The sequence below is a fragment of the Centruroides vittatus genome, unplaced genomic scaffold (assembly GCF_030686945.1).
Source record: "Centruroides vittatus isolate TY-2023 unplaced genomic scaffold, ASM3068694v2 scaffold_944, whole genome shotgun sequence".
Taxonomy (NCBI): domain Eukaryota; kingdom Metazoa; phylum Arthropoda; class Arachnida; order Scorpiones; family Buthidae; genus Centruroides; species Centruroides vittatus.
The window spans coordinates 1548844-1573399 of record NW_027122722.1 but is presented as its reverse complement, the minus strand read 5'-3'; the positions used below and the strand labels follow the sequence as shown (position 1 = coordinate 1573399).

At 27.2% G+C, this 24556-nt stretch overlaps 1 protein-coding gene across 3 annotated transcripts in view; it reads left to right on the top strand.

Moving 5' to 3' along the window:
• Positions 1–24556, top strand: part of LOC136990482 (BTB/POZ domain-containing protein 17-like) — a 62765-nt gene that overhangs the window by 5595 nt on the left and 32614 nt on the right. For 2 of the 3 annotated variants that reach the window (XM_067288866.1, XM_067288868.1), the window contains exons 2-4: positions 370–427; positions 15334–15653; positions 22866–23114. In XM_067288866.1, coding sequence (XP_067144967.1) covers positions 15342–15653; positions 22866–23114 — 561 coding nt within the window. In that variant the 5' untranslated portion in view covers positions 370–427; positions 15334–15341. The other variant, XM_067288867.1, reaches the window with a different exon arrangement.

Here is a 24556-nt window from a genome sequence, read left to right as displayed (position 1 = left end):
TGATGAATATATCTGTGAAATATGTTTTGTTATTTTATAAGATTATGTATACTTTGTTTTGTTTTATCCCCGCATCAGGGTCTTTGTACCAGAATGCTTAAAATAAATAAATAAATAAATAAATAAAATAAATAAATTACAATTTATGTTATTTTGTATTAAATATTTGGATATTATTAACATATGAAAGAAAACAATTCGATTAGATTTCTCTACTTTTTCTTCATATTTCTCTCTCACTTTTTACTATTCTTTATATTAGAAAAGATAAAATCATATTTTTAATGAAATACAAACAATTTTAATTATTTTTATTTTAATAAAATTCAGGGGGAAAATAATTGATTAATAACATTTACTTCGATTTAGGTTAGAGGTCGCTGTTTACAAGATGGCAGAAGATCGGGTTCGATCTACTACATTTTAGGTGAGTTTTCGTTATTTGTAAAAATCATATTACTTTGATTTAGGTATACTCACTTTCGTATTAATTAATACGCAATTCCTCTTTCATAAAACAAGGATATTTCTATTGCATATTCTTCGTTTTATTAAATTATTGATTATTCGACTCCATACGTTTGCAAGTAAAGGTAAATATTTGATTGTTACGTATGCACCGGTTCTGTGTGACGTAGTTATGTTTAATGAATGATGTTTTATGTTCTGATGACGTTTCTGCTTGACATATTTCGGTAAAATTACTAAATTTGAAGTAACGCGACTTCTCACTGTCTATCGCGAAGAGTAATAAGTAAATTTAAACATTTTCTGCCGAAATTTCAATGAATCCTTCAGTTTAAGGAGAAAATGGTTGTTTATCAAATATTTGGTGAAAGGTGAATTATATTTTAATATTATGATCTGTGGCATTCAAAAATGATAATTTATCTCAAAATTTATGTTAATAATTGAAATATTTTTACAGTTTACGCGAAAGTAATAAAATAGTGGGCACATTTCTGTTGTTTCTGCAGAAATTTAGAAATTATGACGCTGTTGAATTTTCTAAATTGAGTTTTGGCCAATGAACTTTTCAGCTAACTTTTTATGGAAGATGTTTATAGTTTGCCAAATTGTTCCAAAATAGTTAATTTAGCTAGATAAAAATACGATACGACTGATATTATTATTAATATATAAGAATATTCTTTATTTGTTTCAAAAGATTGCAGTTTTTAATTGTAGAGTAAATTGTGTTAAATTTTAGAAAATAAATACTTACGAAACTTTATTCTACTGGTATTGGTGATGGTGCTATATTTTTTCTTTATCCTATATAATTGAAATATGTTACGTTGTATTAGTAAAACTGAAACAATAATAGCTATGGCAGATTTATCCTTATTATGTTCTTAAATGTGTAGTTTTTAATTTTAATTATAAATATACATACAAAAATGAAAGGCTATTCACTTATATATGTAACTATGTCATTCTTCCAACATTTTTATTTAATAGATACATTTTGATTAAATAAATTATTACTTATCTGGAAATATAAAATATTTATGTTGATAAACATAACTTTGTAACATGATTCTCTTCCAGAAAATTAAATATTCACATTCAGATTGAGTATTGGACTACCGTTCGTTTAATAATTACAGAAGTAATCAATGCGTCTTTTAAAAGTGGACGAAGTTGAAGCGGGCTGTTGAGAGCTTGTATGGGGCCTGGGTAGAACAGACCATTTAAGCCGCTTCAAGGGCACCTTTAACTAGTTTTTTTTTTTTTTAAACAAGTGAAATACATAATGTTTTTTTTTATTAATAAAAATAAATTTTAAAGACGTTATTTTCTGTTAATAGAAATAATGTTAATTTTATAGGAGTAGGAATCACTATCGGCCCCTTAGGTTTTCTTTGGGCCTGGGAAAAAATCCCCAGCTTCTCCTGAGTTGAAGGAGCACTAACATTTTTGACTTGGTTAATAGATCCTTTCCAGTGGATAGACGATAGTGAAATCTTCACTATCAACCATTCATGCCAGATGATGATCTGTTAACTGAGTTAAAAACATTAACATTTCCTCAACTTTACTCACTGTTAAACATGCATTGATTAATTCAACAGAATAACTGTAATGGCTGGTTCATCCTTTTTGATAATTACTATAATTTTTTTCAAATTATACTTTAACTAAAAAATATATAGATAGTGCAAAGTCATTTTTTACTGTAAATAAATATTGTTTTAATTTCTCATAATCAAAATGATAAAATGTAAATCAGTAAATCAGGTATGAAATAAATGGAAGGAAAAGTTTTAATGAAATTTATATCTAAGATTATAAAGATTAGGCAAACGTTAGTTGTCATATTTAATTGCTAATCTTTGAGGAACAGTTTCAATATTCTGCATTCTTAATCAATTCGAAATACAATTGCTGAATATTTATTATAGAATTGAATTTAATGATATTGATTTGATAATATCAATATATAATGTATTATAATAATATATATTATATGTAATATGTTTTAGTAATGATATTGAATTTGTAATGGCTTGTGTCATTTCTTAGATATATCTAATACAATTTTAATACAATGATAAATTTGAAGATGTCTAATATAGATACTATAAAAAATTAAAGTACAAAAATTAAAAAGACATTTTTGATAATTTCCATTTTCTGCTTTGAAAATACAAGAATTATCATATTATTTATTTAAGAACTTTAATTTGTTTATGCATTGATTGAGGATTTGAATAAATATTTAAAAAAAAAAAAACCATCATCTATCAAAATAGTCTAGAAGAAATTTTAAACAATTTTTATTTTTTTTTTTTTTTATTTTATTTCATTAATTTTTTGCAATGAAGCAATAGAATAGTTGTAGTTTTGATTTTAAAATATTGTATAAAGAAAAACATGAAATATCAAATTTACCATAATGTTTCTGTTAATTAAAATTTTTTAAATGGAAAACTTTCTCTAAAAACTAATTTCTGAAAAGAAACATGCAAATTTTTCTCATTTGTTTTTCTATTTCTAAAAATAATGATTATGATGATTCTTTATATTTCTTAGTTGATTGAAAATCCAAGTTGTTTGATGATTAAATTTTTAGCAAATGGATTGGTTAATTGTGTAAAATATCTGAAGGAAGATTAATTAATGAACTTTAAATTTTTCAATTGTTCTGATTACAGAAGTAGATGTAGATATCTATATCATAATTATATTTATAACCTATTTTAATTAATTAAATGATATAGATTATAATAATACACTAAACTGGAGAAAAAGGTTTTTTAAAAAATTTTGAGAAACTAAATCAATCAATTGAAAATTGTTGCAGAAAGAATTCATTTCATTTATAAAATAAATTTTGTTTTTCTGATATTCTTTATTATACAGTATATTCTCAATTATGTGTGGATTATCTCTGCATGCTTACATCTTGATAAAAATCTGTCAGGAATACAAATATTAGCATTAAGATAAAATAATAAAAGTTAACTGTTAATAATTAAAATTGTATGTTGAGTGTCGTTCTGATGCTCAACATACTTCTTCCAGAATGTCAAGGTATAGGTAATTTGGCCTAATAAGTACAATTGATTCGTGAACAAAACAGCTTTGTTTATGTGTATACTGTATTTTTTCATTAAATAAGTTATAAAACTTTTGAAGAAAATATTTTGAATTATTTCTTTATCAATAAATCATTAATATTGCAAAATTAATGACATTTTAGGACAATAGCTAGCTGGCAATCTGTTATTTTTGGTTAATAATGTAAGAAATCGATAGTGATGTTACAAAACACTAGTTCAATAAATTTTTTTGAATTTTCTGTTGAAAGTTTTATTCAATTCTGATCACATATTTTAGTAGAGCTTATTAATTGATTTTCACTCATAAAATGTATTTTATTCTTAATATATATAAACTATGTTAAATTTAATATTAAAATTGACAACTAAATAAAAAAAAATCAATTAGCTTTCATTAAAACAGACTTAGAGTTTGTGTTATACATGCCTCTATTGCTGGCAATTAGCCTGGATAATCTGGAGTATATTGTATATTTATTAATAAAATGTTGAAACTACAGCTTTTTTCTGTTTTTTCTGTATTATTATTTAGTATATCTGCAAAAATTAATATTGTAATTAAATTCAATTTTTTAGGATCAGCTTTAATCAGAAACAAAATTATTCCTTAACAATTCTTTATAATATAATTTTTATATAGTTTATATCTGTGAATTGTATTATTAAATAAATTTTGAGAAATAATTCTGGTTTTTTATTAAATTGAGAAAAATTATTCTTCATGGCTTCATAGTAAGGTGCAATTTATAATTATAGAGGTCTGATTCAAATTCAATCAAATTTCCTTAATCTGTCATAAATAGTGAAAGTCAGGATATCATTTTCTAGTCCTTCATCTCATCTTTTATCAATGTCATTGTGGATAGAATAGAATAGGTGAAATTATGACTGATTATATAAATTTAATGTGCTAAAATCTAGTATTAATCAGTCAATCAATAAATAAATTATTATATCTTGGAAAAATTTTTTAAGGAAAGTTTTTTTTATCTTTTATTATATTTTTTATAAAATTACAAAAATATTGATCATTTGAATGAAGTGTTATTGATAATTTAACTTACTTTATAAATTTATTCTAGATGTGTTCAGTGATAATCTGAATGAAAAAATTAAAGTTTCATCCAAGTTTCCTATAATATTTGATATGATGATTTGAATAGTTTGAAACATTTTGTTTTCTTTATAAAAAAAATTGAAAAAAGTCCTTTTGTCTCAAGATGTTATGGACACCACATTTTTCATTTTCATAAAATATGTTTAATTAAAGAAATATTTAATCTTAGAATAAAGATTAATTTTCAATGTGTATGAATCATTAAATTCTGCTTTGTTAGAATAGGGTTAATGTAAGAGAAGACTTGATCACATGAGAAAATAATGTTTTCGATTGCTTTTAGCAGTCATCAGATTACAGATCATTTGAAAAAAGAGCATATTGTATTTTGAAATATTCTAAATGAATTTTCTAATTGGAAAACACTCAAATTCATGCTTGCTTCACCATCCAATCAGATACCTGTTCCACACTTACATATTTGTACTCAATCTTATATTTTTTCAGACAGCTTATAACTTGATAATTACTAAAAGCAATTGAAAACATTAGTTTCTCATTAAATCATTTTTTTTTTTTGTTTTTAATTGCTTATGTTATACTAAGCTTTAATTAAAATAAGTGTAAAGAAGCTGGTTCAGAAAAGGATGATGATATACTGAACTAAATATAAAACTATAATAAAAAACTGAAAATCAGATAAATTATCATAAAATTTTTTAAAATTTTTACTTTCCTGGCTGTTATATATAATGGAAAAAGTATGGCAATTGGTCATAAAATTTTTACATTTTTGGACTCAGGACCTTGAAACATTGAAAAATGCAAAAAAAACTTTGGGGGGTTTTTTTGTATGTATGGTTGTTAGTGTGTGTGTGGGGGCACGATTTTGTTCATCCTCTTTGAAGCTTAATAACTCCTGTACTTTTTGTTGAAAATTTTGCAGGTATTTATTTGTTAGGAAAATTGATCCTATTAAGTTTTGATGATTAAAGGTCAAGGGGTGGGGAGATGAAGGGGGTCGTGTGTATCTCCAGTAGGGTCAGACTTAATGATGATTTTACTCATTATTAGCATTTACAAGTTTTTATTAAACCTATCGAATCTCAATTAAGCTTTCTGCCATTTTATAATAGTTAATAAAATAAAACATTTTTAAAAAAAAAAGAATATCATAACAGTGGCACCACCACATATTGCCAGGAAAGTTAAGCAATTTGTTGTTGGAATTTTTATGTTTTGTGCCAGACAATTCTTTCCGATGTGCCACTTTTGGCATATGTGCTGTAGGTTCATTATCCCTGTGGTAGTTTTTGACCTATGTTTACTAAGGGTTTTTATTCAGTATGATGTATACCAGGGATGGTGAACTTATGGCATGCATCCCAAAGTGACATGTAGGAAAAATTATCTGGCACATAGTGTATCATATGATTTCTATTTCTCACTTGATCATTTTTTTTCAATCAGCTTTTTTATATTTATTCTAATTAGAGCAAATTTGTTTCATTTTTTCAAATATTGTTACTCCAAATCTAAAACTTTGGCATGCGTAAAGATCTTTAAAGCTAAGTATGCTTACTATATGCATGCAGATTCAAAAAGGTTCACTATCCCTCAACCCAATCCATCATATAAATGCTAAATGTTTTTTTTTTAACATTCTGTATGATAATTACAAATATTTGAAAGTGAAAATTAGATCTAAGGTCTGTATGACAAAGCTGATAGATACCTATCTGGTTCACAAAAGTTACAGGTTTGAAGCCTCCTCTTAATTTTTTTCCAGATGATAGTAAATTAGGTAGTTAAAATTTAAAATTTTTAATGATTAATATTTATATAAGATGATGATGATAGCATCATCTACCTTTTAGATAAAATTATCTTAATAATTTAATTACAAATAACAAATTTACAACCTAGTACACACTAAATTCACTAATAAATATTTTATTTCCGAAAAATCATCATAATTTTTTACTATATTTCAGAATTTATTAATTTGAATTACAAAGAAATTTGATTCATGAACAGTTGTAAAATCAATGAATCAATATTCATTCTTCAAAATTAAATGTGTAAATTTAAATTATTTAAAATAATAGTTATTTTTCTATTATTAAAATAGTAGAGATTTTTCACAAAATCTGTGCATGTATTAAAAGCACCACTGCACATAAATTTAAAAATTAATTTACTTAATTTACAATTTGAAAATTTCAAAACAACTTTAAACAGTTTTTAAAAACGTTGTTTTAATTTCATTGTTTTAATTTTTAATTGATTTTAATTTTAATTAAGTTTAGTTTTGGTGTAAAGGCAAGAGTTTTAATTATTATTTTATTTTTAGGTTTAATTTAATTTAATTTAGTATTAATGTGGTTTTAGTTTTTATAAGTATTTTCAATAATTTTTATTTATTTAATTATGCATTAATTTTGCCTGCATTTTTTTTCAACCCTTAATACAACTTTTTAAAATTAATTACAACTCTTCTTTTCCTATAGAAAAAAAATAGCACGTATCACTCTGTTGGTGTTACAAAAAAATGATTTATTTTGCAAGCACTTTTGACAGTCTAAAACTGTCCTCTTCAGGCAGAATTGTTGTTAGAGATTCCAGAGAACAAAACATTTGAATTCAATAAAAAGAATTTGAACATCAATCAAAGTATTTTCAAAATTGTTTGTCCCGCGCACACACACAAATTTAAATTATACATGTACAGTTTACAAAAATTACACATTAATACAAAATATGATGAAATGGAAAATAAATTAATGGAAAATTTGATTTTCTTTATAAGATTTTAAAATAAAGTATTGATGTCTTGGTCAGATAGTCAAAGCAACAGGCTGATGACTTCTTCATGGCATCTTTGTCCTTATCTAATATTAATAATTGTTATTAGATATAAAAATATTGTTTGAATATTTACTTGTGTGTGCGTGCATTACGATGAATAAAATAAAAATAAACTGTTAAACTACTGTTTCTATTGATTTAAACTTTGAATAAAGAAAATTGTAAAACACAATAATTTTTGTTTTTTTAATTATTGTTGGTTGTTAAATATTTTCAGCTATGTTAAGCAGTTATCAGGTTCAAAAAAATAGTTTGAAAAATGAGTCTTTGAACTGTTTGCTAATAAAAATTAGGATGATGAACCTACAGAAGGAAATATTAGGCTGGCAATGATATCTGTTTTCCTTAACATTTCATTTTTGTTTGTCATTCTCAAAATGTCTTATTATTGACTCATGGCATATCATATTCTATACACAGTCAAATCTCTGTTTTCAAACTTAATTTATTCCTAAAATTGTTTAAAAGTGATTTGTTCTCAGATTGAAACAAATTTTCTCATTAGAAACAATATAAGATGGATTAATTCATTCCCAACCCCTAAAACAAAACAAAGCTTTTTTTTTTTTTTTTTTTGCATAAAAATGCATAAAAATATCTACAAATGCAATATAATATTATATATAATATAATAGTACAGTGGAACCTCGCTTAACGAGCATAATTCGTTCCAGAGTCTTACTCGTAATGCGAAACACTCATTAAGCAAAACAATTTTTCCCATAGAAATTAATGTAAAATACGATAATGTGTTCCATGCCATATTGATTCATTGATTCAAAAAAATGCTCAAATGTTTTATGTATAACGTTTATCCAAAAAAAATTGTATAATATACACTGTTAAGGAGTGTGAATCATCATCATCATCTTTTCTTCTAGCATGAAATGAACCATCCTGGAATGAGAATTCAATTTGCAGAAAAAAAAAATCACAGCTAATGTTTGATAAACACTCCAAATGATATGTCAAATTCTTGGGTTATGTAAAGACTATAATTAAATATTAGAAATTAATTAATTTGACTAGAGGTAGGCAGTTATGTTTCCATCTCGTATTAAATTTAATAGGTATAAATAGTTAATTTTTAATTCAGACATTTCTAAAATTTAATTTGGAATCAGACTTTAAATTTAATGACCCAAGAATTTGGTATATCGTTTGGCATGCTTATTATATAATGGGCTATGGTTGTTGATGTTTTATAAGTAATACGTGTGAACACAAGTTTGGAAAATGTATGTGATCACAAGCGACACTAAGATGCTAGCAGAATGAGTGATAAACACAGACTGATGGAGCATGCCGCATGTGCACAATTCGGGACTTCCCCTCTCCTCATCACTCATTATGCGAAATATCACTCGTTAAGCAGGGAAAAGTTTTACAATTTGTTTTGCTCGTTATGTGATATATTCGTGCGAGGTGCTTGTTAAGTGAGGTTTCACTGTATCTATATCTATATCCATTTTATATATATATATTAAAAGAAAAATGTTCTGTTATTGCAACCAAAACCAATACTTTACAAGAAAGTGCTATAAATAGAATGGATTCTCCCTGGATGAAATCAAAATATATAATTATATAATATATATAATTAATAATAATAATATAACCAAATCAATCAAGATGGACAAAAAGTATTTTATCCACACTTTCCAAAATATTATGTTTCAATTGCTTTGATTTAAATTTAAATTAATTATCAATTAATTTTGATTTTATTTTCAATTTTAGTTTCAGTTTTAGTATAAAATCTAGTGTTTTAATTATTATATTATTTTTAGTTTTAATTAACTGACAACATTAAATATTAATTTTATAATGTATAATATTATATTAATAAATTTTTGTTATTTAATTAAGCACCTTTATACATGGATTTGTGGATGATGTTTATATTAGGCAAATGTCAATTAATGTGGTTTTTATTAATTAATTTGATTTTGATTCAACTGCCACACATACCGAAAAAGAAATAGTATTTTATCTGCATGCACATTGAAATCTAATTTGAATGATAACATTATTGATGGTTTGTCATGATGTCTAATGACATGAGACAATCTTGACACTTCTAACTTCTGAATCGGTAGTTCTGTCAGTGATTGGTCAGACCTTCAACTTTCTTTTACACAGGAAGTATATGTAGTTGACCATCTGTCTGTCTGTAATCTGAAACTGGCTCTTGCCAAGTGGCTTGTTTGGCAACTGAGTTATCATACGGCAATTATATTCAAAATTTTGGCAAATACGGCATTCAAAATTTTGTTTGTAAACCGAATTGTTCGAAAAGCGAGGCATTGAATACCTGAGGTTTGACTCTATTTAATTTTCTCTAGACTGAAAAAGTTTTGTTTATAAAGATATTTTATTAATGTGATATAATTTCATTTTCTCTGTATAAATTCCATAAAAATTGGAGATGATGCATTCACAGGTCTTACTTTTTTCAAATAATCTTAATAATATTTATTCTACTGTTCTATTTGTTGTTCTATTTGTTCTTAACCATGCAGATGTTTTGTAGTTAGCAAGGATCTTTCAGTTAGTCTGACTTTAGATTTGTTACTTTCAACTTGTTTCGCCAGTATCAATTTTTTTTATTTCTCAAGTAATGCAACTTTGGAATATGGTCATTTTTCTAAACAGAAATACTAAAATGAGGATGATTTGTTTTTCACATTTAAATTTTATCTTTTACTTCTTGTTAACAAATTTCTTTATCTCATAATAAATAGTATATTTGTTGATGTCCAAAATTTTGGCAGTCCAAAAAGTAGCATTTATATTCTCCAAATTCAGTTTTAATTTTCCTAGATGTTGCTTTTTTCTGCAGTCTTATTTTTCACTAGTAATAATATGTTATCAAACTTTTAATTAAAATGTCAGAAACAATTTCCAATTACTTGTGTCTTAATTGTTGGCAAGTCATGGATTTTTCTCTGTGACTCATTGTTAATGTCTAGTAGAAAAAAGCAGCATAATAAGAATGTTAAACCTGTCATTGTTTTCAAGTATAAGCTATAATTATGATAAAATGGAAACTATATATTATATATTGTATTTTTATATAATATATCTGTTAACATTTTTGTATAAACATATATTTTTAGGAAAAACATTACATCAGTGCTAAAAATTTGAATAATTTTTTCCCCTCTGTTTGTTTATTAATACTCAAAATTGTATATCATTTCATTTTTCATGCTTTAATCATTTTATGATCATTGTAGAAGACATTTTTTGGTAAAACTGTCTTCTGTGATATGGAAAATATTTTGTAAAAAGTTTTAATTTTATTTTTACATAAATATTTTAATTTTTACATTTACATTTTATTATAATTTTTACAAAAATAAAAAAATTTATATTTATTATTTAGATATTGAGATCTAAATAATGTATCTCTGTGTTCATTTCCTCTGCCTGTAGTAGCAGTCCATATGGGACATTTTTCATGTTTTAAAAAGACTCCGATTTGATATTACCGATTTGATTTGATTTGATATCTGGTTTGATATTACCGGCCGGATTTCTGCTTGCTGTATATCTGTGCATGCTCTAATGACCCATACCATTAGAAAACTGCTGCATTCAGAGCCCTCATTAGGGGGACATACACACATTGTGCTAAATTGGAGGATACAAATGCAGAGCTTAATTGCATTGCAATGGTAACTCAGGAGTATAGTTTTCACAGAAAAGTGATTGAGGAGATAGCTAATAAATACCATTCCCAACATAATAAGCCGCTATCCTAAATAATCACAATGCAAACAACAATGAACGAGGGAGAGCAGACTGTGTAACAGTAAATTACGAATGCCATGTGAATGCAATATTTAAACAGATAGCAAAGCTCAAGGGCACCCATATTACACACAAATGGAAACTCAACCATCTACACAATATATAGGGATGGAAGGACTTCTTAACACCTAGAGAGCCTCAGGAATGTGGGATATCTCAAATGGACAATAAGATCGGGAGAGAGTTAGTATACATAGGCTCCAAAATGAGGTCCCTGAGACAGCAAGAATGGGAACACATACAATATTAATAATTAGAAAACTTTCCACTGCCCTGTCCTCGCCCTTCTGATAATGACATGGAAGCAAAGATACATCAAACAAGTTTGATATGCATAGCCCTATACATTGATTGAAGATGGGATTTGGATGCCCTGGAAAAGCTGACAAAAGGGGAAACTGCATCAACTACATAGGAGAAAGACAAATATTGCACACATGGCAAGTAATGTATGACTACATTACCATTCACTTAACATAATGTACCTGATTGTTACATGGAGATTTATATTTGAATCCAGCCAATGTTATGTAATATTGTAATTTAATTTTAAATTTTGCCAATGTTGTTCTTTAAGTGTTCTTTTCATGAAATGTCTAACCTGAAATAGGATTCAAAGGGAGTCTGAAAACATTCATTAATATTTTAATTCTGTTGCTAGATATGAGGTTTTGTGGTGTGTTCTGTAAAACTAATGTTTTTAATAAAAAATCTCCCAATTCTATAAACATCTGGTTTCCTTGCAAAGATGGTTAAGGCCATCAGTCAATCACCCTGGGGACCTGGGATTGAATCAAAACAGGTTAATATTTAATAATAACTATTTTTATTATAAATTAAATTAAAATTTTACTATTTTTTATAATTATAAAATTCTCGAAAACATCATTTATAATTTTATTTTGAAATGACATTGCTTACCAATGAAATATATTAAATAACCAATTCTACATTGCTTTCTTCAGGAGTAGAGGAAAATTCAAAAATTCCTTAGTACTTTCAAGCTAAACAACTTGTCTTTAGTGGCAGCACAAAAAAAACAACTAATTTTAATGTTTGTGGATGTGTTCAAATCCACAAACATTAAAACACATCCACAAACATTTTTTGTGTTGCTTCTGAAGATGAGTTGTTTAGCTTTAAAGGCTAAGACATTTTTGAATTATTCTACACTCTTCTTGAAGCAGTGTAGAATTGTTTATTTACAAATTCATAGGAATTTTATGAGTCAAATGTATTAATTTTAATATCATATTAGGATAATTTTTAAATTAGGTGTGTTAGATTGGGCTTAATTTTTTAATCTTGCCAAATTTATTAATTGAAACATTCACATAGAGATGGAGTGATGCCATTAAAGAAAATTATAGATACATGGTGGATGGATTGCATACATGTTCCATAACCTTGCAACATTTCTCACTTCAGGACTTTTCACAATCCCATAAAATCACATGGATCAGTTTTTACAACCAGTTTGCAGGCAGATTTTCTACTTTAAGCCACGCTTGAAATCTGGTGGATTTTCAAAAAATTTAGCCAATTAGAGGACAGTAAAATCATAAAGCATTTTGGTAAGCTCTCTTCCAATGACAAATGCCAACTTTAGCTGATCAGTCATTTTATATTTTAACCAATAGGAACACTTTTAAAGCATTTCACAATTGTTGAGAAAGCAGAATCCATGCAATTCAAAAAGCAATATTTTGGTGGAACCATCTACATGATACATGCACAGTTTTTGCTTTCCATTTTTTGTTTCAGAATCAACTAGTGGATTTCTTAGAAATGTATTTATTGGTTAAAATACAATGACCAGTTGGTTAAAATTGATAGTAAAACCGTGTTTTTTATCAGAATTCATTTTACTAGAATGCTTTATGATTTTACTGTCTTCTGATTAGGAGGAATGATTGGCCAGACCTGTTAGATTTTGAGCATGGCTTGAAGTAGAAAATCCACCTGCAAACTGGTTGCAGAAATGATCTATGTCATTTTACACAATTGTGAAACAGATTGCTAGCTGAAGGTTACAAGAAAAACAGAGAATCTTGGAAGTGATATCCATAAGGAGGTAGGATAACATGCAAAAAAAGATAGACCAAAAGAAAAGGGGTTGGTAGGTATAACTAGGATCACTAGGATCACTAACTTCATGTTTCAATGGGAACCCACAAATGGATTAAGAATAGCCTGTTGCTGAGTGTAGAACAACAACCTCAGAATGCAACCTCCTAGGAAATAAAGCCCTTAAAAAGGAATAGATACTACCTGAAAAAAAAAATTGCTGGAATGTGTCACCAGAGTGGAGACTCACTAACAATGTAGTGGTAAGTAAAACAATAAGGATAAATATAAAGAAATTTATATTGGATCAAGTTAGGCAGATGTTCTATGAAAACTACAACTTTTATTTTTAAACCCTACTAGGTAGCCTAATAGTTCAATCAATGTTAACTCGCTTATAATTAAAATTTAAAATTAAAAAAAAACTTTTTTTAAAAGGATGCAACTTTATAAAACAAAAATTAATGAAATTATTAAAAAGATAGTCAAATTTAAATTTATTTTAATCTTTTATGTAAAACAACACTAAAATAATTTCAAATACACCACACTAACCTTATAATGCTTTGCAGTTATTTTGGAACATTTGTGTTACATTCTAAAATTAACTGCAAAGCATTGTAAGGTTTGTGCAGTGTATTTATAAATTAATGCTTTGTTTAGTAGATGGATTTTATTAAAATAATTTTTATAGTTATGTGGCAAAAGAAAAATGGAGTTATATTTGGAAGTGTCATATCCTGCCGCACACACTGCTGAGTGGATAGCTGGAATAGAAACAATAATGTAAATACAACCATGCGCTGTGGAGAAAGTGGCAATGTAGGCACAAAGTCTCAGTCCATAGATGATGATTCTATAGATTCGGTTCCTTTAAAGCCTCTGTGTTGGTAGAGGCTTGTGTGGAAGGCAAGCCTCTACCAACACAGCATCTCAAGTCTAAATCTGATCTCAACACAGAGCATCTCCAAATCCCAAGGAGGTTTGATGTTCTCTGTGGAGGAATTCCCTCTACGGCATTCCAACCAAAAAAGCAGTTAATTAAAAAAGTTGTAATTAAGGATTCAAAAGATTTAGGCAAAATTAAATAAATAAAAATTATTAAAATAATTATAAAAACTAAATTAAAACTTTAAAAAATAACTAAAAACTTTGACCTTGAAACCGAAAATAAAATAAAAATTAATTAGTTAAAATTAAAATCAAATCAATTGAAAATTAAAACAATGTTTTTAAAAACCATTTAAAAATTGTTTTGAAATTTTCAAATTATAAATCAAATTAATTTTTGAATTTACATTATTTGTGTGTGGCGGTGATAGAACATTTTTCTTTTAATATATGTACAGATAATAAAGACCATTCTAATGTATATTATACATATATATATGTATACATTAGGGTATTGTTGCTATAGGGGTTAAAAACAAAAGTTTTAGTTTGCATAGGGGCATCTGTCTAATTTGTTAAAATGTAAATTTTCTTTATTTTAAGCAATATACGAGGTAATACAGTACTAGGCGTTTGAAATTTGTCATTGGTAATTTCCATTTCCATGCTACAATATAACAAGATGACATTGTGCTTCTACTGCTATACTTAGGTAGGATTTCTATTTTAACAATGAGCGGTACTATGCTTAACATTGAGACATATTGCAAGTTTTTAGATTTTGGTAGCTACCACTAAATATTATTCAAACTAACCAAATTTTGCCAAAATTTTTTTTCATAATGGAACAGACTCAAAACATGCACTGTCCAATTTTTCAAAACTTAAAAATAAGGACCATCCTAATGTGTTTATATTTAGGAAGTAATGAACTTATATTTTTAAATAATTAATAATCTATATTTAAACATTTTTTAAAAAATAAAATTTTAAATAATAATTATAATGTTTTGTCTTTGTAAACTTAAATTCTTTTAATAAAAAAACTTAATTTTTTTGTTTTTTTAGCATTTGCAATGTTTCAAAGTAATTCAAACTGGAATAGAAACAATAATGCAAATACAACCATGCGCTGTGGAGAAAGTGGCAATGTAGGCACAAAGTCTCAGTCCATAGATGATGATTCTATAGATTCGGTTCCTTTAACGGAAGGTCATAAGTTATGTGATAATGAACACGAACAACAAATAGATAATTCATCTACAGTTTTAGAAAAAATTGCTGGTCTTTATGCTGAAAGACTCTTGAGTGATATTACTTTAGAAGTTGGTGGAAAGCAGTTTGCAGCACATCGTTTAATACTTTGTGCTTCTAGTGATGTATTTCAGGTATGAAAAATAATTTAATAGTATTCTACAATTCTTATCATACGACTTTATGGTAATGCTGGATTCATTATTGTACTATAACCTAGCTAATTAAATATATAAATAAATTTATATATAAGTATTATGTAATTTGGACTAAAGGTAGGTGATTAAGTTACCATCTCGAATTAAATTTAATGATTAAAATTACATTAACTAATTTAGAATATTGTGGAAGAACAGATTGATTAAGAGTGGGAGTTGAATCAACAACTTTTGTTTACTGTGCAGAGGCATTGATAATTTTGCTGTCCGACCTCTATTTGATCTTTATTTCCAAACCAATTAATTTAGAAGATATAACCATACACGTCACTACCCAAGAATGGCCTGTATGAGTATATCTTTTAAATTATATTTGACTCTTACAACAGCAGCATTCTGTTGTTTTGAAATTTAAAACAGCATTCTGTTCTCTTTCATGAAGATATCTCTACCTCTCGTTGTTCAACAATCTATCAAAAGAACTGTTTTATTGAAGACATGGTGTTTTTATTTGGCTTCTCATGCCTGCTAAACTGGAATCTTTGTTCTAATGTTCTATGCAGGATTCTTCCCCTGCAAAGACCTAGTTTGCTAAAGGGATCAAAAGCAGTAAGAAATCTTAAAATTACACTCATAACATCCTCCAAAATATTAAGAAGATACATAAAAAATCATGAACTAAAAGTCATCAAAGTGCTCAGCTACTCCACAATTTGGTTCAAAATGAAAAAGACATTTCACATTTCAAAATGACAAAAGAATAGTGGGGTATAAAAATTCCAGTCAGAATGAACAAGGAGAAAGCTTGATTGGTACATTTGCAGCATTTATTGCACAGTGAACAGACAGAGGATCTAAGAAAAGGCAGAATGTTCATGGTCCTTGCCAAAAAATTAATCTCCAATAGCAAAGATAAACCTGTTTGTTAAGATACTTTGGTTACATTCAGATATATGCCATGATCAGATGTTTGGATATCTGAAGAACTTATCATTGCAACTTCTGATAATCCGATTTTAAACAAAAGAAAAATCCCAGATCTTGACTCATGGATATGATTAATAAAACTCCATGAAAACTAAGCTTGAACATTTGACAGACCATTTTGATGAAACTACAATCATTTTAGCAAGATATATTCTATTTAAAATGACATGTTTCAGAGACATGGGTTATGTTAATGAAATAAGTGAATTAACATATTCACTTATTTCATTTGTATGTTTTATATTTTGTTACTGTGTTTATATATATTATTTACTTATTGTTTGCTTTTCCTATTTGTCCAAATTTTTAAGTTTAGTTATTCTGGTATTCTACACATTTGTAAGGTTTTCAAATAGTTTCTTGATATTCTACTTTTGAACATGTAGATCTGAAGTTGGGGTGGTTTGATCTGTAAAAACATTTAACACTAGAACGGCAAGACTTTCTGTATACCCGTACTTCAAATAATAATAAAATTAAGGGAAATTTATACCAACAGAATATCTATAACACTTTCCTAAATATGCTTTTTTATGAAATATAATTAAATTCAAAACTGCTTTCAATATAGTTTTATTGTAACATTGATCAGAGGTTATCTATTCTTTTTTCTTCCTTAATTATTTGTTTCTAAACAAGCAATAAAAGTGATTTGTTTTTCTTACATGTGCTATTTGACACTAGCGATGCTTCAAAGATTGACACAAGTCAATCAGTTGTATTGGATAGTAAATCAGTCTCTAAACTAGGTGTCATAATGCAATGTGTTCAGCATATAGTTCCTCACAGATTTTCTGCAGAATCACATGACATTTCATATTATTTTTGGTTACTTGTCTGAAATTAATCCAAGCATTGATTGTGACCAGGCCTATAATATTATAAAAGATGTGGACAGGCCAGCAGTGTGTATCAGCTTGAACGGAATAGTTTCTTGCTATCTGGTCAAGGTCATCAACACTAAATTTCATCACATTGTAACTCAATGGTTCAATGTTACAATAAAACTATATTGAAAGCAGTTTTGAATTTAATTATATTTCATAGAAAATCATGTTTAGGAAAGTGTTATAGATATTCTTTTGGTATAAATTTCCCTTAATTTTATTATTATATGAAGTACGGGTATACAGAAAGTCTTGCCGTTCTAGTGTTAAATGTTTTTACAGATCAAACCACTTGAACTTCAGATCTACATGTTCAAAAGTAGAATATCAAGAAACTATTTGAAAACCTTACAAATGTGTAGAATACCAGAATAACTAAACTTAAAAATTTGGACAAATAGGAAAAGCAAACAATAAGTAAATAAAATATATAAACTCCAAGATAAGAAGACTAGCATAATTGGAACTATGATTCAAGTGAGAAGGGGATTCCATAATCAGTCAGGACATTGAATGCTGAGATCTATTCGATGTTGCTTAGTACAATGCATCCAAGTATCAAAAATTAGAAATGGAATGATTTCTGATTTTTGATACTTGGAAGCCTTGTACTAAGCAACATCGAATAGATCTCAGCATTCAATGTCCTGACTGATTATGGAATCTCCTTCTCACTTGAATCATAGTTCCAGTCATGCTAGTCTTCTTATCTTGAAGTTTCTTGGCAAGTTTCAGCATTGTAAAATAATTGTCAATAGTGATGTTTCTTCCTTTGTTCAGGTAGTGATCAGCTTCATACCAATGTATTCTGGAAGGGACTCATTTGTAGGCCAGAGTCCATCTTGTCCAATGTAAGGGAAAGCATTGCACAGATATTTGGTGTCATCTATCAAAACCAAAAACTTGATCCTAAATTTATCTGATTTGTTGGGCATGTACTAGTTAAATCTATATCTTGTATGTCTAGTAAAGAGCTGCTCATCTCCGATTAGATTTTTCTCAGGTTTGTAGGAAAGGACAATTTTTATGAAAATTGTTCTGTGTAGCAAATGAAGAGAAAATTTATCAGTCCTCAAGCATACATATCTGGTTGATTTTTGATCAAATCTCATGATCTTGCAGAACCTATCTCTTGGCATAGTTTAAAACACTTCTATACACACTATGTGAATAAGTTCAATGAAACTGAAGCAAAAAGTTGTTCTAACAAAAGACACACAAAATGCAAACAAGACTAGTGGAATCATTCACATAGAAGTGTTCATTTTTACAAGTCATAGACACATGAAACAAAAGTAAAAAATAAACAAAAGGTAATAAAATAACAGAATAAATCAGCCCTCAAAATGACTACTATCTGTGGTTGTAAGTGGAGATCTTTATATCTCAGGATCCCTTGATTTTATCAAAATAAAATTCAGTTGTAATGCAAAACATTCAAATTCAGAAAAAGTCAAATTTCAGATTTCTGTGACAAACTTTATTAACCTTTTGCCTGCCGTTTGCCACACTCCCTTATTTTGTAAAACAGCCAAGAGCAAAATAGGTAAATCAGGCAATATTATTTTAAAAATTCACCAAAAATTAAATTATTATTTTATTCATATGAAAAAAATCACGTATATTTATCAATATAGTTAGTTTTAAATACCACATTTTTCAATAAAGTTTGTTTGAAAAATTTATGAGAAAAAAAATAATAATATATGATAACTGACATTAAAACTTGAAAATTTGTTACTTTTTGTCAAAATTAACATTGTCTGGTTACTTCATTCTTATTGTCACTAAGCCAGAACAACGTAGAATATTGTTCTGTACAATTTGATATAACATTTATGCATGTACGTTTATTCGCTGTGAAATTATCGCACATTATATCAAACATTTGTTTGAAATCTGAACTTTATTCTGCTTTCAACTAATATAATGAACTAATATACTTTATTCATTTCATATCAAACAAGATTATATATTTTTGTAATAAACATATGATTACCAGTAGCAATAGATGTAACATTTGCTGATATTTTAGATTTAAAAAAAAATTAAAAATTAAAAAAATATATAAAATATCAGAACTGAAGGTCATAACTTGAATATTTATAATGCATTAACATATTATAGCTGAATAAACTTATTATAGCATTAATGAACTTATTATAGTAATATTATTGCATGAATATGCTAAAAATGAAATAAAAAATTATCAGAAAATAAAAAATTAAGAAAAAAAAACTGATAATTAAAATTTTTTAAGTCAACAAAACACCACCTGGACAAAAATATGTGAGACAGATGATAAACAAGACGATGCCTTCAAGTGCTGACATCTGTTGTCTATAAATTTTATAAAAATTGATTGTTAACAGGGTAACGATCAATCGGTACCCTCACCGTTTTGCTAAACAATTAGGGTAACGATAGATCGGTACCCTGGCTGGGAAAGGGTTAAGTGAGTAAGTAAGTAAAATTCAGTAGCAGTCAAAATGACCACTGTTGCAGTTCTAGTGTTAATGTTAAATAAACCGAACACACTCAAGTATTATGACATTAATGATGATAATCAAGTAACACATAGAATTATTAGATATACTGTATATGTGATTATGTAAAATTTCACTGAAGTATATTATTTATTGGCAATGAAAGTTATTTGCAGTACTTTATTTTATGAGATTTTCAACATTATAGTAAACAATCAGATTACAAGATACAGTAAGACCCCGTTTAATGTGGGGGATACGTTCCTTGAGAACAAAGTGCTAAATGAAACGTTACCCGTGGTCATTTTAACACAGAGTAAACAGGGAAAGCGGGAACACACAACCAAAAATAAACAGATTTTACTTTAAGTTATTTTTATGTTAATTTGCATAATAATATATGTTAAATAACACAAACGTATGCACACAGAAATGTAAAGTTCATTTTTTGTGATGAAAGTTCTGGCTCTTCTGAAATTCTTGATTTTTTTGCAATGAAGTCATCTAATGTTATTTGTTGCTTTTTTCTTTAAGAAAATGTCAGTAGCAAGAGATTGCATCCAAAATGCTTCGTCTTGCTTTTGCACTCCTTTCAAAATTTGGATCATTCGCTACAGTTTGATCAATGATTTTGGTTATCATTACCAAACTTTTACTAAGGAAATCTTTAGAGAAATTCTTTGGGTTCTTTGTTTTCAGAATCACTGTTTTCCAGTTCTACATGAATTTCTTGTTCTGCCAGTTCTTGAAGGCCATTGCTAGTAAGGTTCTCACCAGAAACCTGCAGTAACTCTTCAATATCCTGCTCATCTACTAGTCCTTATTTTGAAACTTGTTGAGTTGTCATATTTATGTTCATGTACATGAATATTTTGCTACGTAATACATTCTTCATTTATAATATAAGCATTTTAAGTCGTGTATAAAGAAAACAGAAAATAAAGCAGTTCTATAGATAACAAGTGATTGTATTATGAAAACAACGCTCATGCTTTCAATAAAGAATCTAGAAAATTTTATTCAAGAGATAACTTTACCTAATGAACAAATGGTAGATGATGAGTTAAAAAGTAAATCTTTAAGCTTGTCAGATTTTTCAGACTCTGAATATAATATGGAACATTTTGTGTCTTTCTTAGAATTGAATTCTTCTGTAATGAATGGTGATTATGTAAACCATAATAGTGATAATGGTGAAGTTTTAAAAATATCTGTAATGAAATCATCAGATAATTTGAATTTTTCAAACGATCATAATGAGAATAAAATATTAAAAATCCCAAATAAAAGAATAAGTGATACACCAGTCTTCAAAAATGGAATTAATTATATTACCAGTACAGCTGATCTAAAAATAAAAGGAGATTCACAAATAAATACAATAGATGATGAAAATGTTTCATTAATTTATGATCATTTTAATGCTGTAAGCATAGTCATAAAAAAGACAAATAATTCAGAAAAATCTGAAAAAATAACAAACTGTAAAAAATCAGTTTTGAAGAAATCCGATTTTATTTCTAGTGCCAATAATTCTGAATTTAAACATTTACACACAAAATCTTATCAAAAGAAATCAGCAGTGAAACCATATAAACATATCAAAGAAAATCATAAAGCAGAAGAAACAAAGCAAATATTTAAAATCAGATCTTTTTGTAAGAAGAATAATTTTCACCAGTCTAAAATAAATGATGAGAAAGAAAACATGAAAAGATTTTCAGTTGGACTGTGTCGTGCTGAATCGAATGTTTTTGATACTAAATTTACTTCTAAAGTATAATTTTCATGTTTTTCTATATTCTTCAATATATTTATTTTGTTTGTACAAAATAAAGAAATAATTTTTAACGATACGATAGCCTCGATTATTATTATAAAAATTTTCGTTAGGCTTAAAATCGACGAAAATTCAACACGAAGCGACACGCAACGGAGAAAAATTTGAACATCGGACAGGTTAATATATTTTTTCGTACATAATCGGAAATTGGAAAAAATCACTACTTGGAACGACCCCAGTCCCCAATTGGTTCCAGTTATCGACGCTCTACTGTATTTAAAATCAGATCTTTTTGTAAGAAGAATAATTTTCATCAGTCTAAAATAATGATGAGAAACAAAACATGAAAAATAATTATGAAGAAATTAAATTATCAAATATTATTGTTGAATCTGTTTTAGAAAATAAGTCATTGATTCAGAAAACAGAAAATAATACATCAACAATAAGTACAGTTAGTGGTGGTAATTATGAAGATCCAATTGTAATTGATTCAGACTGTAGTAATGATGATTATTAGCATTACCCACTGATTTAATTGAAACTTCAGTTGATGATAAAAGTAATAAAGTGATACCTGAAGTGGACATTACAAATCACACAATTTCAGGAAATCTTTCCAAGTGCACACTAAATTTAGATACAATTATTGATGCTAAAAATAAAACCATGAAAGAAGAAGAGTGAATTTATAATTTGTCAAAAGAAGAAATCAATGATAACAAATTTGAAGATACTAATTTGAAACAGTTAATAAAAAATATTAATATAAAAGAAATTCAAAAAGATAGAATAACAGATTTTCCACCAGGATTGGAGATTTTTGATTATAAAAAGTGTTACAGGTATTTTTGTGCCTTTCATGGACTAAATTTAGAAAGCTGTGGCTTTCAAGCAAACAAAGGAAGTGCTGAAGTTTTCAGACAGTTTTTCAATTATAGTAAAATATTTGAATTATCTATTATAATTTAATTATTGCTAATTATTCTTTAGATTGAATTTTAAAATGAAAGTTTAAATTTTTACTATTTGTTTTTATTTCCAGGTTATGTTAATGAACAGAAATTGGAGTGAATCTCATGAAAGCAGAATTACTTTGCATGAGGATCCAGCATGTGTTCTTGTTTTTCCCGACTTTCTAAAATATTTATACACTGGAAAATTACACATCAATCATTTTTTGGTTCTTCCACTTGTCACATTAGCTGATAAATATAATGTTAAAGATTTAATACATTTGTGTGTGGATTATATGTGCCGACATGTTGTATCTGCTACTAAACATAACCAGCTGGTAAGTTTTTCAATTAAATAAAAAAATCTTTTGATTATGAAGGATGTACTGTACAGTACTTTACATCCTGTATAAATTTCAAATTTTTTACATTATATATATGAATAAATAGATTATTTATTATTTCATGCATAACATTTTCTTATTATTCATTTCATATATATATTCTTTAGAAATGTAAGATTTTTGTAAAAAGTGGCACAGTTAAACTTGAATAACTGTGCAAAGACATATAGTATAAAAAAATATTAGAAGAAATAATACAAGTCCAAAAATCAACAAAAAATTTGAAATTTTTTGTTGATTTTTCTATTATGTTGTTGATATTGTAATTGTTGTAATTGTACAATAACAATATAAATTAACTGACAAGGAAAGTAAACCAAATGACTATACGACTTAAATATTTTGTGTTTAAAGTAAAAGTTTAAGTGAAATTAAACTGATACATAATAATAAAAAATTTTCAATCCTAAGCATTTTCAGGTAAAAAGGAACAATTTTAAGCTATATAATTTATACATTCTAGTGCAAACACAGTTATAAGAATGGTTGGTGTAGTGGTTATTTTCTGGTCTATGAGTGCATATTCCCTGGCTGTTCTGGGTTTGAGTCTTGACTTGTTTTTTTTTTTTTTTTTTTTTTTTACGGAAGGTGGGTTGCATTTTACCACTTCTGAATTATTAATGTTTGCTTTTCTACTAGTTTACTTATTAAATAAAAATTAGTAAATTCTGTGCTTACAAGTAAATTTTTTAATGGTTATACACAAACTTTTCAGACACTTGAATTTGTCCAAAGACAAATTGAAACTTGAAATAAGGTATTTATGATTAACCCATACTCAAAACTTAAAAACTGTAAGGTCTATATCTGATTTTCATTTATAAGTTGGTGTAAGTTTTAATACAGCTATGACATCTTTAACTCCCAGCTTAATAGAATATTTTCAGTTTCTTTAATTTATGATTAATGTTTACTTATGCTATTAGAAACTTTGCCGAAATACAATGAAAGTATACTGCAAGTCAAATGAGAGAGCCATAAAGCATCTAAAGCAGGGGTGTCCAACCTTTTTGTTTCTGTAGGCCACATTGGAAGAAGTCATGGAGTTTTGGGCCACAATATACTTGTGGCCCAATCCTTAAATATACAAGTATATTTAAGGATTAACATGTCTAGATTATAGTAAGAAGTATTAAAACTTTATTAAAACTTTATCACAAAAAAAGATATTTAAATTATTCTATAGACACTTTCAATTTTTACTTAGAAATAGATAAATTCATTTATTATAAAGAAGACAAATAAAAATTTATTTGAAAAACACAAATATTTGTTTTATTTGGGTCCCTAATCATTAAAAATGACAAAACACCATTTTAAAGTGCATTTTTATTCAACTAACCTATTTATAAGTAATATGTAGCCCAAAAAGTACC